Source organism: Echinops telfairi, unplaced genomic scaffold, assembly GCF_000313985.2.
Source record: "Echinops telfairi isolate 266 unplaced genomic scaffold, ASM31398v2 ScPeMD7_7469;HRSCAF=8507_0, whole genome shotgun sequence".
NCBI lineage: Eukaryota > Metazoa > Chordata > Mammalia > Afrosoricida > Tenrecidae > Echinops > Echinops telfairi.
In genome coordinates, this window is record NW_022111372.1 from 58,384,539 (window position 1) to 58,397,042 (window position 12,504).

The 12,504-nt window shown below is 54.3% G+C and overlaps 1 protein-coding gene across 1 annotated transcript in view; it reads left to right on the forward strand.

Annotated features, from left to right (window-relative positions):
• Positions 1 to 12,504, forward strand: part of LCP2 (lymphocyte cytosolic protein 2) — a 62,976-nt gene that overhangs the window by 25,424 nt on the left and 25,048 nt on the right. Inside the window, exons 4-10 of the mRNA XM_045284695.1 lie at positions 1,149 to 1,214; positions 1,604 to 1,635; positions 2,272 to 2,309; positions 6,371 to 6,563; positions 8,983 to 9,080; positions 10,228 to 10,294; positions 10,395 to 10,478. Coding sequence (XP_045140630.1) covers positions 1,149 to 1,214; positions 1,604 to 1,635; positions 2,272 to 2,309; positions 6,371 to 6,563; positions 8,983 to 9,080; positions 10,228 to 10,294; positions 10,395 to 10,478 — 578 coding nt within the window. The remainder of the gene's footprint in view (positions 1 to 1,148; positions 1,215 to 1,603; positions 1,636 to 2,271; positions 2,310 to 6,370; positions 6,564 to 8,982; positions 9,081 to 10,227; positions 10,295 to 10,394; positions 10,479 to 12,504) is intronic.

A 12,504-nucleotide genomic window follows, 5' to 3' on the forward strand; every position in this document is an offset into this window, starting at 1 on the left:
GTCCCGTGGGTCTCAGCAGTCGGGTAAAAGGTGGCTGTGGCGTCCTGGAGGCTGGAAAATCAGGATGGATGCTCGTTTGGGGTTGTGCTTGGGACACAGTCTTGTTTGGAAGCCCCGGATCCTAGGGCTTGGAAATATAGACCATCAGTGGCCATTGAGTCAAGTGCACTTCAGACAACCCTGTGTGGGGGTCCAAGTAAAACTGTGCTCCAAAGGGGGTTCAGCGGCTCACTATCCAGAAGTAGACTGCCAGGCCTCTCTTTCAAGGCATCTCTGGGTACACAGACTCAAACCTCCAGCTAGCAGCTAGCTGAGCATGACACCCTTGGCAACACCCAGGAGCCTTCTCTCTAAATCCATGTAAATACCATGAGCCTTCTCTCTCGATGCACTGTGCATGAGCCTGTGCATGCACAATGTGTGCGCATATACATCTGTGCACCGTGTGTGCATCCCAGTCCCGCAGGACTAAAGTAAGGACTAGCATTCTGACCAAGGATGGTCTCAGGGAACGGTGAACCTGCCTGTGCAGACATGTTTCTCCACACCTTGCCAGGAACTCCTGCCACTGCGTAGGATGCATGAGGGGGAGGAACAGGTGGCAGGGGAGATACTAGTCCAAAGAACAGCCCATTGGGACATCTGACAAGAATGATGCAGTGAACTGCAGCTTGCCCTAGGGCTCAGAGATGGCTTGAGGATGCCTGGAAGCCAGAGACCACCCTAAGCAGGTCAAGTCAGGCATCAGGGCCCTGAGACCCAGGAGTCGGCAATGAGACAGAGCCCTCGTTCCCAGATCACCAGGTGGCAGAACTTTGGAAAAGGGGAAACCCACAAGACTTAACGGAAGTCTTAAAGGCCGAGCTGGGCACAGACACAGATCAGCAGTGGGGCTGGCAGGAGCCAAGCTGACAGGGGCAAAGCTGAGACCAGTGAGGGGCAGCCGGCCCGTGGAGGTGAAGGAGGCTGGGTGGGCTGGAGGCCACAGGAGGAGAGGAGGGGGGTGGTGAAGGTTGGACTAGGAGTTCAGTCACCAGGGAGCTTCAGGGCTCTGTGTGAAGGTTGCACCGCGGGGAGGAGACATTGGCTTCTTCTCTTCCTCTTTGGTGTCGTCTTCTGTGGGAACATCGTGCTCTTCTATCTCGTAGGATTCTCAGTAAGCTGAGTCAAGAAATCAACAAGAATGAAGAGAGAAGGAGCTTCTTCACACGCAAGTGAGCGGGGCAGGGTTGCTTGGCTGCCTGGAAACCCCAATCACACAGGACTGTCGCTCCTGAGCTTTGACCTGCAGGGACCTCTCGGGACCACGGGTCTTCTAGGCGGTGCCCAGTGAGAGGGCAAGTCTCTTTCCTTGTCCAACGGAACAGCAGGGGACTTCCCCTGGAGCGTTGGGCAGTCACGAGCTCCCAGCCACATCACCAGTGTGGCTTGGGTGGTTTCCAGAATTCTAGGCAGTCTGGCCCCTGTTGCCAAGCATCACGGACGAGGTCCTGGGGCAGTAAGACATACCTCTCTGGGGCGCCTCTTGTAGGGTTGGATAGAGGGAAGAGTGGGTGCTTCTTAAATAAACAGATCACTAACGCAATGCTGTTTGCTTTCACAGACCCCAAGTCCAGAAGTTCATTGAAGAGCCAGGTAAAGGGCCCAGGGTTGAGAGGTGATGGCTTTGGGGGAATGATAGATACTGTTCTCTTAGCATCTGGTTTCTGGGACTCCCAGATGCTAGGCAGATGCCTTACTCAATCACCGGTCGGCTGGTTCTTCTCCAGAAGAGGGTTAGGGCTTGCCTAAGGGGAGGAGAGAAGGCAGTCTGCAGGCCAGCTGGCTTATGGCCACGCTCAGCTAGGACCCTCTGTGGAGACCCCCGGAGGAGTCAGAGCGCACAGAGGGAGGACTCAACCACTGACCCAGCACCTGCGCTAAGCTAGCCCCCTGCTTGGAAGTCTTTCTAGGAGTTTGCCGGTGACGAACACATAGGGTCAAAATGTAGACCCCTGGGCTCCACTCAGTCCTGCAGTATCCAAAGCTAAAGCGATAGAACCCGGGACCTGCATTTGTTAAAGCGCCACTCAAGCGAGTGTTGTGAAAATGAGTGAAAGATTGAGAACGGCTGCCCTCTGGTGGAGTCAACTCCTTGGGTAGACATTCTAGAGGTGTTTTCAAGCCGATGGTCAGCTGGAGCCTGGGACAGGGCAGTGGGTGCAGGAGCAGCTGGGGCTGCCGTCTAGGGGGTTCCTTGGGGACTGACGCCAGTGCTGTCTCCTCCCACAGAAAGCCACGAAGAGGACAACGGGGGCTGGTCATCCTTTGTGAGTATGGCAGGGCCTCCCTTCCACCTTTCAGCAGTTTCCAGAGAGCCTTTTCCAGGAGGAACAAATTTCCACAGCAGCAAGGCCCCGAGCAAAATGCCGTGTCACCGGACCAGGGCTCGGACGAAGTGTTAGGCTCTGCTGATTGAGCACCAAAGACAATGAGTTCTGCTGCCTTTCACCTGCCAAGAGACTGTCCTTTATAAAGCAGAGGGAGGGCTGGGCCTCACCTACGCTAGGTTGTACTTTGCTGGCCCATCAATTACCCATCATTATCCTAACAACGTGGCTTAGCTCCAAACAGTCTCCAAAGGGGGCAGGCCCCTAGACATCTACACTACCAGGCCCTTCCTCCGGGCAGACATCCCCATGACTGAGAGCAAGGGAAGGAGAGTTCAGAATACAACATTGTTGTTGTTGTTCTTGGGTGCCATGGAGACAGTTCTGACTCACAGAGCACAGGTGACATCAGGCCCAGGCCTGCGCCATTCTCACCGTTGCTCTGTTTTTGCAGCCTCTGTCCCGTTAGGGCTCGTCCTCTGTTTTACTGGACTTTACCAAGCAAGATGTCCTTTCCCGAGGCAGGTCCCAAAGGATGGGAGACAAAGCCTCTCCATTCTTGCTTCCAAAGAGCACCCTAACCGACCGCTCTTCTTCTGGGACAGAGTGCTCGTGCTCCTGAGAGGCCAAGGTGGAGTCAACATTCGTTGCCAGCACCAAGACCCCAAAGCACCCCAACTTTTGCACGCACACGAGGTCATTGAAAACGCCATAGCTTGGGTCAGGAGTGCCTTCGTCTGCAAAATGACCTCTGGGAGGACATCAGGAAGGTGCCAGTCAGTGGCCCATTGCACTTGCGGGGTCACGGTGCCCCCTGTTTAACTCTGGTGAGGGCTGTGCACCCGCGCCCCAGCCCACCACAGACGTGGCCCTATGCGTGGCGCCAGACGCAGGTGGAACCAGCCTCCGTAGGGTTGAGTCTGCTGCGTGGTGACCCCACGGTGTCAAGAGTAGAGCTGTGCCCCACTGGGGTGGTGATGGAGTGTTTTCTGGGAGCAGATCACCAGGCCTTGTGTGGGAGGCCCTTCTGAGTTGACCTGAACTGTCAACCTTCCCATTGGGAAGCAAGCATGCAGCAGTTGATCATTGTCCAGTCTTTGCCTTAGACGAAGCAGCCGGGCACCCCCCGGGGAACCTGACAATATATGATAGCCATATGGCTCCTAAGAGAAAAGCCTAGAACCACTTCACTCACCCTCAGCCAAGTGGGCTTCTGAGAGGTGGCTGCCTCTCCTTCTGTTACAAAGCAGGCACCAAACAGCCCGGGTGTTACTGGGGGACTAGTGAAAGAGAGGACTCCGTTACGGGGGTGTTTCTTCCCGGGAATGAAGGGGCAGGCCGACCCATGGTTTTCGCAGTGCTCAAGCGTCACCCGGCAGGTGCCCCCTTGCGCTGCCTAACCAAAGGCGTGGGGCCTCACTCTTGCTCCCCAACTGAGGGGTTGCCATGAACTCGGGGACTTAAATCTCGGATGTTTCATTAGGTGCCTCGCACTTCCCGGGGAAGAGGAAGACATGGGGAATGGAGCGGGGCCCTGTTCTGTGAACAATTCTACGCTATGGATGACATGAACTGAGCTGGGGACAAAAGGTGTCTAAAAGCGTTGGAGCCGACTGATTAGGAGCAAACCCTTGCTCTTGAAGGCGAGAGTGAAGGTCTGTGACAGAGCAAGGCTCACGGGGCAAAGTCTGGTCGGGACCATTGGGCTGGGCTAGGCAGGCTGAGAGGGACAAGGTCATTCCCGGCGACCTCAATGCTGAGATGAGTGTTCCAACGTTCCATGGTACCTGGCTGCTCCCCAAAAGCAAGGCTGCTCGAACCCCTCCAGCTTCTCTGTGGGGAATAACAGGGCAACCGGCTTCCACACTGAAGACCCCAGCAAGACTGCCCCATGGACCACGTCTTCCTGTCCCATGAGACCACTGTGAGGCACACCCAGCTCAGAGGCACCCCACATAGTTCTGGCGCCATAAGAATGCTGACAGGCAGGGTGAGGTCTTTCTCTGCGTGCAGGAAAAACTCGGCCCCCGCCGTTTTGCTTCTGCTATTTCTCAAGGCAAAAAGAAACGCAAGAAGTTTGTGATTCAACACCTTAAGGTCAGCCTTCCTTAGGCCACCCCTGAAGGCTGTCGGGGTGTCTGGGCTGCGCAGTGTGCTGCATACATCCCCTTCCTCACACGGGGGCCATGCCCAGCGCTTCCTTTCCACATGGTCCTTGCCTACAGAGAAGGGCCCTGGGCTCCTTGATGTGCCCGCATGTGCAGTGAGCCCCTCGTCTCTCAGAGGCGGGTAGCACCACCTCTGCTGGGGAAGCCATTACTGTGACGGTCCTCTTTCAAGGCCAGTTGGCATTCAATTGATCCTCTTAAAATAGCATTCCAACATAGGGGTGGGGGTGGTTGAGATGGTGGGGTGGTCTTCCCTCCTCACACTTCTCAAAGTGGGAAGCAGAAGCAAGAACTACAGCCCAAGGCTGATCCCTCGGAGGAAGAAGCCACACATGGTTGCCTTCTTCAATCTTCTTCCCAATTTCCACGCCAACCACCCCTCCCATGGCACTCCCTACTCCTCTGCCAGGTGTGACCCTTCTTTGCAGTGGCCACAGAAAGGATAGGCCTCGTTCGCAGTGATGAGATATGTGAGGGAAGTAACAAGTTACAATTCTAGATCAGGAACAAGCCAGGATACAATTCTTCAGTCAGGACCACTTCTTCGCCATTCCTATAGACAGGCCTCCCCCTGACTCTCAGCCCGTTAGCTCCTCAGTCTCTGGGTCCCTTGGGGTCCCCAGCTCGGGTCTCATGGGCTGGCCTGGAATCTTCCCTGCTTAGGCAAGTGCTACAAAGTTCTTTGGTTCCACCAGTTAGTACCCAGAGGGACCCCAAATCTCACCCGTGAGGCTTGGCACAGAGGCACTTGGCTCTCTTGCTCCACAGAAATCAGGTGGGAGTGCGCTCCGTAGACTTGCCAGTGGCTGATTTTACAGAAGCAGATGCCAGGCCTTCCTCCTGAGGTGCCTGCACATGGACGTGCCCTTGCAGCCTCCAGTCAGCAGCGGAACATGCTAACCAACTGTTGCCCCACCCAGACGCCCCCACTTTCGTAGCCTGTTTCAAAGGCAGCCACTCAGCACGGAAGGCTTTCTTCCTCTGAGACCCAAGAAGCAGCCAAAGGAAACTAAAACAAACAGAAAGACATTGAGGAACAGCAGTGTTCCCAAAAGAGGAGTGTCAGCAGTTCAGTTTCAGACTCCATGGATAAGAGCCATCATTTCCCCCAACTCTGAGAAACGAAGAATAGCATTCCGGCTGGGTCCTCTCAGACAACTGAAGTGGCCTCTGATGAGCAGGCTTTGGCTATCTGGTTCCCCCACTAGCATGGCCCTCCAGGGGGCACAGGGCTGTCCTGGGAAGAACATCCTAGGCAGACCGAGCAGAGCCCCTGGCTCAAAACGTCCCCACAAATGCTCCAGGCAGGGAGTCTGCTCAGCACCATGCCTGGAGAAAAAGAAATGTGCCTCCTGCAGTCCGTCAGCCAGTGTCCCCTCCTCCCCACCGTGTCTGCTATGCTCTGCTGTGCAGACAAAACTAGAGAGAGCAAAGCACTTGCCTCTGCTACTAGCCCCAAAGCTGCCAGTTTGAGTCCACCCAGATGGCCCTCAGAAGAAAGGCCTGGTGGTCCACTTCAGAAGAAGGAGCCAGTAAGAGCTCTACTGAGGACAGGCCTACTCAGGGGCACCCAGTGTTACCAAGAGTCAGAATTGACAGGCCAGAAACCAGTTTTAGTTTTAGCTTTTGCTAATGGTTGGGAGACCTTGGTGGAGATCCCAAGTCGGTGGCGGGTGGGCTGCCTCCCTGATCTCAGCTTCCCCATCTGTAAAGTGGGAGTAGCCCCTCCGGGCTGGGTGGCTGTGAGTCTTGGCGGATGAGAGTAGATGCAGGCACCTGGAGGTCAGTGGCACCTCTACACACTCCTCTGTCTCTGTCCCTGTGCGTCCCCAGGAAGATGATGACTATGAAAGTCCCAATGAGGACCAGGATAAGGAGGAGGATGATGACTACGAGTCCCCCAATGAGGAGGCTGAGGCAGCCCTGGAGGATGATGCCGATTATGAGCCGCCGCCGTCCAACGATGAGGAGGCCCTGCAGAACAACATCCTGCCCTCCAAGCCTTTCCCCAACTCCATGTACATCGGTGAGGAGCCCAGCCCCCAACTCGCCCCACTGACTTCTGTCCCTGGCAGCTCAGAGCCCAGCCTGCTGCTGACAGCCTGGGCTCTGTGACAGCTCAGCTTGTTCCTAAGCAAGTGCCTCTCCCCTCTGGGCCTCCATTCCTTCCCCTATGGACCAGGGATGCTCAATGTGTGGTCCACAGGGGCTTGGTGTGAGGACTGAGCCTAAAGCAGCCGAGTCCTTGTCTGCTGTGGCTGTGTGCCAGCCTTAGCTCGCCATTGACGGGCATTTGGCAGTAGTAACGCAGTCCTCGGGTTACACAGACCCTCAAGGCTCAAGAGTACCCTCCCCAGCTTTTACCACCATTGCTGGGTGGCACTCTGCCAGCACAGTGGTTACGCTGGGCCGCTCACTGCAGTTAGCCGTTTGAAGCCACCAGAAACCCTGCAGGAGAAAGACAGGGCTGTCTACTCCCATCGAGAGTCGCAGTCTCGGAAACTCACAGCGGCAGTTCTACCCTGTCCTACAGGGCCGCTCTGAGTCGGCATCGAGCCGATGCACAGGGACCATCACCCACAGATGGTTACCATAAGCAGAAAGATACTGAAATGGGGTTTGACTCTACTTAAGAAAAAAATGGAAACTACCTCCAAAGATTGCTGTTGCCTGTCAGTGCCTGTCTAGCCCCTGCCCCCTCATGTCTGCACTCGTTGCCCCAACAGAAGGGCCGGAGTCCCTGGTGGGTGCCGATGGTTTATGCACTCTGCTTGGGCCACCCAGAGGCACCACAGAAGAACGACCTGCAGGCCGCTGTGGAAAGCCCCCACCACCACCACGAAGGTCCCACGGGGCACAGTTCTACTCTGCAGCACCTGGGTCTCTGTGAGCTGGGACTGACGTGAGGTCGACCCTTTGTTTAGTTCTAGTTTGGGTAGCACCATGGGACTGGCTTTGTTCCGAGTACCAGGAAAGCCTTTCACAGGGGTCGCCTGATTCATAACAGCAGCAAAATTACAGTGATGAAGTAGCAATGAAAATAATTTTATGGTGGGGGGGGTCACCACAACATGAGGAACGGTATTAAAGGGTCATGGCATTAGGAAGGTTGAGAGCCACTGCAAGTCTAGACTCTATGGGAGTGGGTCTGCTTGTTTGGTTTTGTAAGGGATGCGTAGGAGTTGTCACGTGAGGGTGGAGGTGGAATGGGAGGAGCACTCTAAACAGGGCACCTCTGCTGAGCAGAGGCCTTGGGGGTTGAGGAGCCTCACATGTTGGAGGGGCCGACATGTTGAGGGCTGGCTGGCCAGTCTGGGCAGAGCAGCAGGAGAGCAGAGCCTTGTGCCAGCCAGGGCTAGGGTGAGGCAGAGGACACCTGGGACTCCTTGGCTCCCTGGTCTCACGGCCCTGCCCTGATGTTCCCTGACACAGGGGAAGGGGACCTCGGGCCTGCTGACATGCCCTAAGGTTACTTCTGCAGTGATGGAGTAATGTGTGTTTCTGCCTAAGGCAGGTCCAGCCCCAGTTGAGAGTGTGTGCTCTGGTGAAGGGGGTTGGTGCCCAAGTGCCCTGCCCAGCCCCTCCTTTTATGGGCAGGAATGACTCCAAAGAGGAAGTGTGGCAGCAGGTCAGCCCAGATGGTGTCTGGGCAGAAGGAAGAGGACCCTGAGCAAGGGCCTCACAAGCAGTGACAAGGACTTAACCTCAGGGGCAGCTGGATGAGTCCGTGGGAACATAAACTTCTGTGTCCAGAGTGTACCAGTATGTTTGTGTGCCCACAAGTGTGTGTGTTTCCATACATGCCCATCTCCAACTCCACATGCACATGTGTGTCTTTACATCTCCATGATCAGGCCTACATGCCTGTGTGTGCAGGCATTCCTCTGCTTGCTATGTGTCTAAGCATGGCTTTGTGAGCATCCATGGGGGTATGCATTTGCACACACTTATGTGAGCTTATCCGTGTGTATAGGTGTGCTTCTGTGTGTGCATGTGTGTCTGTGTTAGCATATGTGTGCTTGTGTAACTGCATCTTACAGGACATGTGCACATTTACTTCTGGACCATTGTGTCTGAAAACACTCCCTCCTGCTGCTGGCTTAGCTAAAACAAAGAGGCCTTTTTTCACTCTTAGATGGCCAACCTCTAATGAATATTCATTTACAGGACTTCAGGTGAAAGTCACTGAGTATGAAGGGAATAATGTTAAGGGGCTCAGGAAATGGGGCTGGCATGAGCCTCAGGGCTCCTCATGTTTGGGACAAGCCCTTACCATGACTGGAGCTTGCACTGGCATGGGGTGGGAGCACTGCGGTCCTGGGGGTCCAGGGTCAGGCATCGTGGGACCATAGCCTTGCAGAGCTGGGCTCAGGAACTGCCCATAGAGGGTATGAGGGTGACCACCTCTCTCCTGGGCTTAATGTCTCTCTTTTCATCTCCCATAGATCGGCCCCCCACTGGAAAGAGCCCCCAGCAGCCTCCTGTGCCGCCCCAAAGACCAATGGCCGCTCTCCCTCCCCCACCAGCCAGCAGGAACCACACGGTAGGCCTACCTCTAGTGTCCACTCCGCTCTTTCCTCTGCCCAAGAGTTGGGGAGAGGGAGGAGATGCTACTAATTAATGTCTTTGTCTATTAGAGATCATTGGTGATTTTTACTGTTAGCATAGGCTTTGAAAATCTACTTATTTCATAACAGGCTTCTTTCTGGTATTGTGCTGCTATTATTTTCCATGATTAGAAATCAGTGAAAACTCTAAAATAACCTCTAAGCAAATCTTGTGGAATAACTGGCACCTACTAGGCTTGGGCGGGCATAAGCCTTCTGCTCTTCAGCACAGGTTTCTGCCACCTGCTGGCCAATGCCTGAAATGGCAGGCACGAATACCTTGACCCCACATGGGCTGCAAGGCAGTCAGCCCTGGAAGAAAGAACCAGCAAAGGGGCTTCCCTCTTTCTTCCAGCACACAGTGATGTCCTATGGGGCTGGTGACCCTCAGAGACACTCCCAGAAGCTCAGGCTGGAGAGTCAGTCCCTGAGGATTTGCTCTCTTTACAAGTGACCTGGGTGCTGCTGCAATGGTTCGGTGCTCACAAACTAACCACAAGGTCTGCAGTTCGAATCTGCCCCCATGGGAGAAAGATGTAGCAGTTTGCTCCCAAAGAGATTACAGTCTTGGAAACCCCATAGAGTCACAGGCGGCGACGCCACAGCAGTGGGTTTGTAATGCCAACGTGTCAGGGAGAGTTGGAGGGGTGGGGGTATCTTCCTTAACGCTCCAAATGTAGATCACACTACACGTGCCTCTCCCACCTGAAAACGGGTGTTTCTCTCTTGCGTGTGCAGTTCTGTTGCACAAGAGGGCTGTGGAAGCTGCATGTATTTACAAATAACACACGTACTGAAATCTGACTGGGTATGCCCAGAGATGCCTTAGGAGAAAGGGCTGGCAACCTACCTCCCCCCGCACCCCCAAATCAGCTATTTAAAACCCTAGAGCGCAGTCTCCTCTGACTTGCATGGGGATGGCCATGAGGCATCTTCGGGTTGGTGGCAGCTGGAAGTGTATTGGTGGCACGTGAGGATGGAGAGAGGCGAACGGAGCGGGCGCTGTTTGGAGAGATAAAGCCTCCAGGACGGGCTAATGTGCTGGAAATGCCGGCTAACGTGTGGATCTTTTTCTTTACGCAGCCACTACCCTCCCCGCAGCCCAACCACGAGGAGCACAGCAGAAGCAGAAACCCCAAGACAGCGAAGCGTGAGTACAAGAGCCCCCTTCCTGCCCACCTGCCCACCTGCCCTGCCTTCCCCATCCAAACACGCCCATTTACTGACTTCTCTGCTTTCTTTCCATCCAGTGCCGCCTCCTTCCATAGACAGAAGCAAGAAACCGCCCCTCGACCGGTCCCTGGCTCCCTTTGACAAAGAGCCCTTCACACTAGGTGAGTCCGGCTTCTATTTGAAGAGTTCAGCCATCTTCTTTGTAACAGGGGGTTCTGTGCCCTAAAGGCACCTGAGGCCGAGGCGCGGGGCTGCTAATCCCAAAGTCAGTCGTTTGAACCCACCAGTCACTCTGGAGGAGAACGTGAGGCTGGCTGCTTCCACACGGAGTCACAGCCTTGGGAACCCTCGAGAGGGTTGCGGTGAAGGCAGCGGGGTTGCTTAGAAGAGACTGTTCTATGAAACGCTAAAGGGTTATGCGAATGTCAGGGTTCCTTCCTGAGTTCATAAAACAGTGGGCATCTGACAGCCCACGTCCCCCAAGACTTTTGTAGGAAACTGTTGAGTTGTAACTACCTCCACGTGGAGCTATGTCCAACTTCATTCGAAACCGCAATTACCACTGATGAGCACCAAGGGCGGCTTTGAATGCCAACCCAAGCAATAGCAGCCAGAAAACCTGACAGACGCTGAGCTGGTCTGACTTATGCAGACCCGGTTGTTTCAGAGCAGAGCTGCACCTGCAGCGTCTCAGGTAGCCAGGCCTTTCTTCCAAAGAACCTCGGGGTGGTTGACTCCATCGACCCCTGCATTCGTAGCTGAGCACTTAACCATTTATGGCAGCCAGAGACTCATATCCAACAAAAACCCCCAAGTCTGTAGAGCTATCTCTGACTTATAGTGATTCTACCTATAGGATCGAGTAGGATTTCCGCTGGTTGGGCCATGGGTTAAGCATTGGACAGCTATTCATAACGTCTGAGGTTCAAACTCATCAGCCACTCTGAGAGAGAAGGAAGAGGCTGTCTGCTCCCATAGGGAGAGTCGAACGAGCAGTTCTCCTCTGTCCTGCATAGCACAGCCAACTCAATGGCACTGGGCTTTACACAAGGGACTGCCCCAGCTTTTTCCTGCAAAGCAGCTGGGGGGTTTGAACACTGACCTTTACAGCGTAGCAATCAAGTGCTTACTACAGAACTTTAACCCTACAAAGGGGTGCATTACTATCCCTGCCTAGCTGATGATGTAACTGAGGCTAGGACGGCTTTGTGCAAATCTATGCAAGAGCGTTCGCAAGGTGGAATCTTTTCCACCTCCCGCTACCGTCGGCAGCTCGGAGTCTCACTTGGAGGCCAGAGCCCCAGCTCTGCGGCCGGCCATCAGCGTTTCCAGGCCTCGGTCTCCTCTGAGGGGGGCGCTGCCGCTTGGTCCTGCTTCCCTGACCGCATCCCCACTCTGCAGAGTCAGGCGAAGCTGGGCTGGTGTGTTAAGTCTGGGCCTGTTTGCTGAAGAGCGCTGCCCAAGCTGAGGGTGAAAATGAATGCTGGGAGATTGGCACTTCAGACGACAACATGTGAGATACCGGTGCCACCTGCCTAGATTCACCACCTGTCACCAAAGCTACTCTTTTAACAAGAGTTCTTCTCAGGGGCATCCGAGATTATTTTGTGAAATCAAATCAAATGTGTCCCCAAACAGAATTTCAATAAACCTCTTTGCTTTGACTATTAATGTTTTGTTAAAGATCTTCCTTTCTTCTCCCCACCATTCTCCTCCTTCTAGCCATTCTCCGGCTCCCCTCTCTTCCCTGTCTTCTAACTTCTACAAGCGCCTCTTCCCTGATAATCCAGCCCTGCCTGCTCCAGGATGGCCTGGGAATCTTAACATCTTCTGACAGTGCTTCTCCAAGCAGGAAACACCCCACATTCCCAGAGAGAATATCTATCAATCAGTGGGCACCTCCAAGTGAACACATTCCCATACATTTCAGCTTTGGGTGCATCCCTTTAAAGTAGGGGGTCCGCTCAAATAATGCAAATGACTAACCATAGTTGTATACCTTCAGAACTCTTCTACGAGATCGTGAGTGACTCCTTACTCAAAGAGACTCAAACTCCCACACGTGGAGTCGATTCTGATTCAAAACGACCTACAGGACAGAGTAGAACTGGGTTTCTGAGCCTCGTCTTCATCCTAGGAAGCACCTGTTATGTTTGAACTGCTGGCCTTCTGGTTAGCAGAGCAATG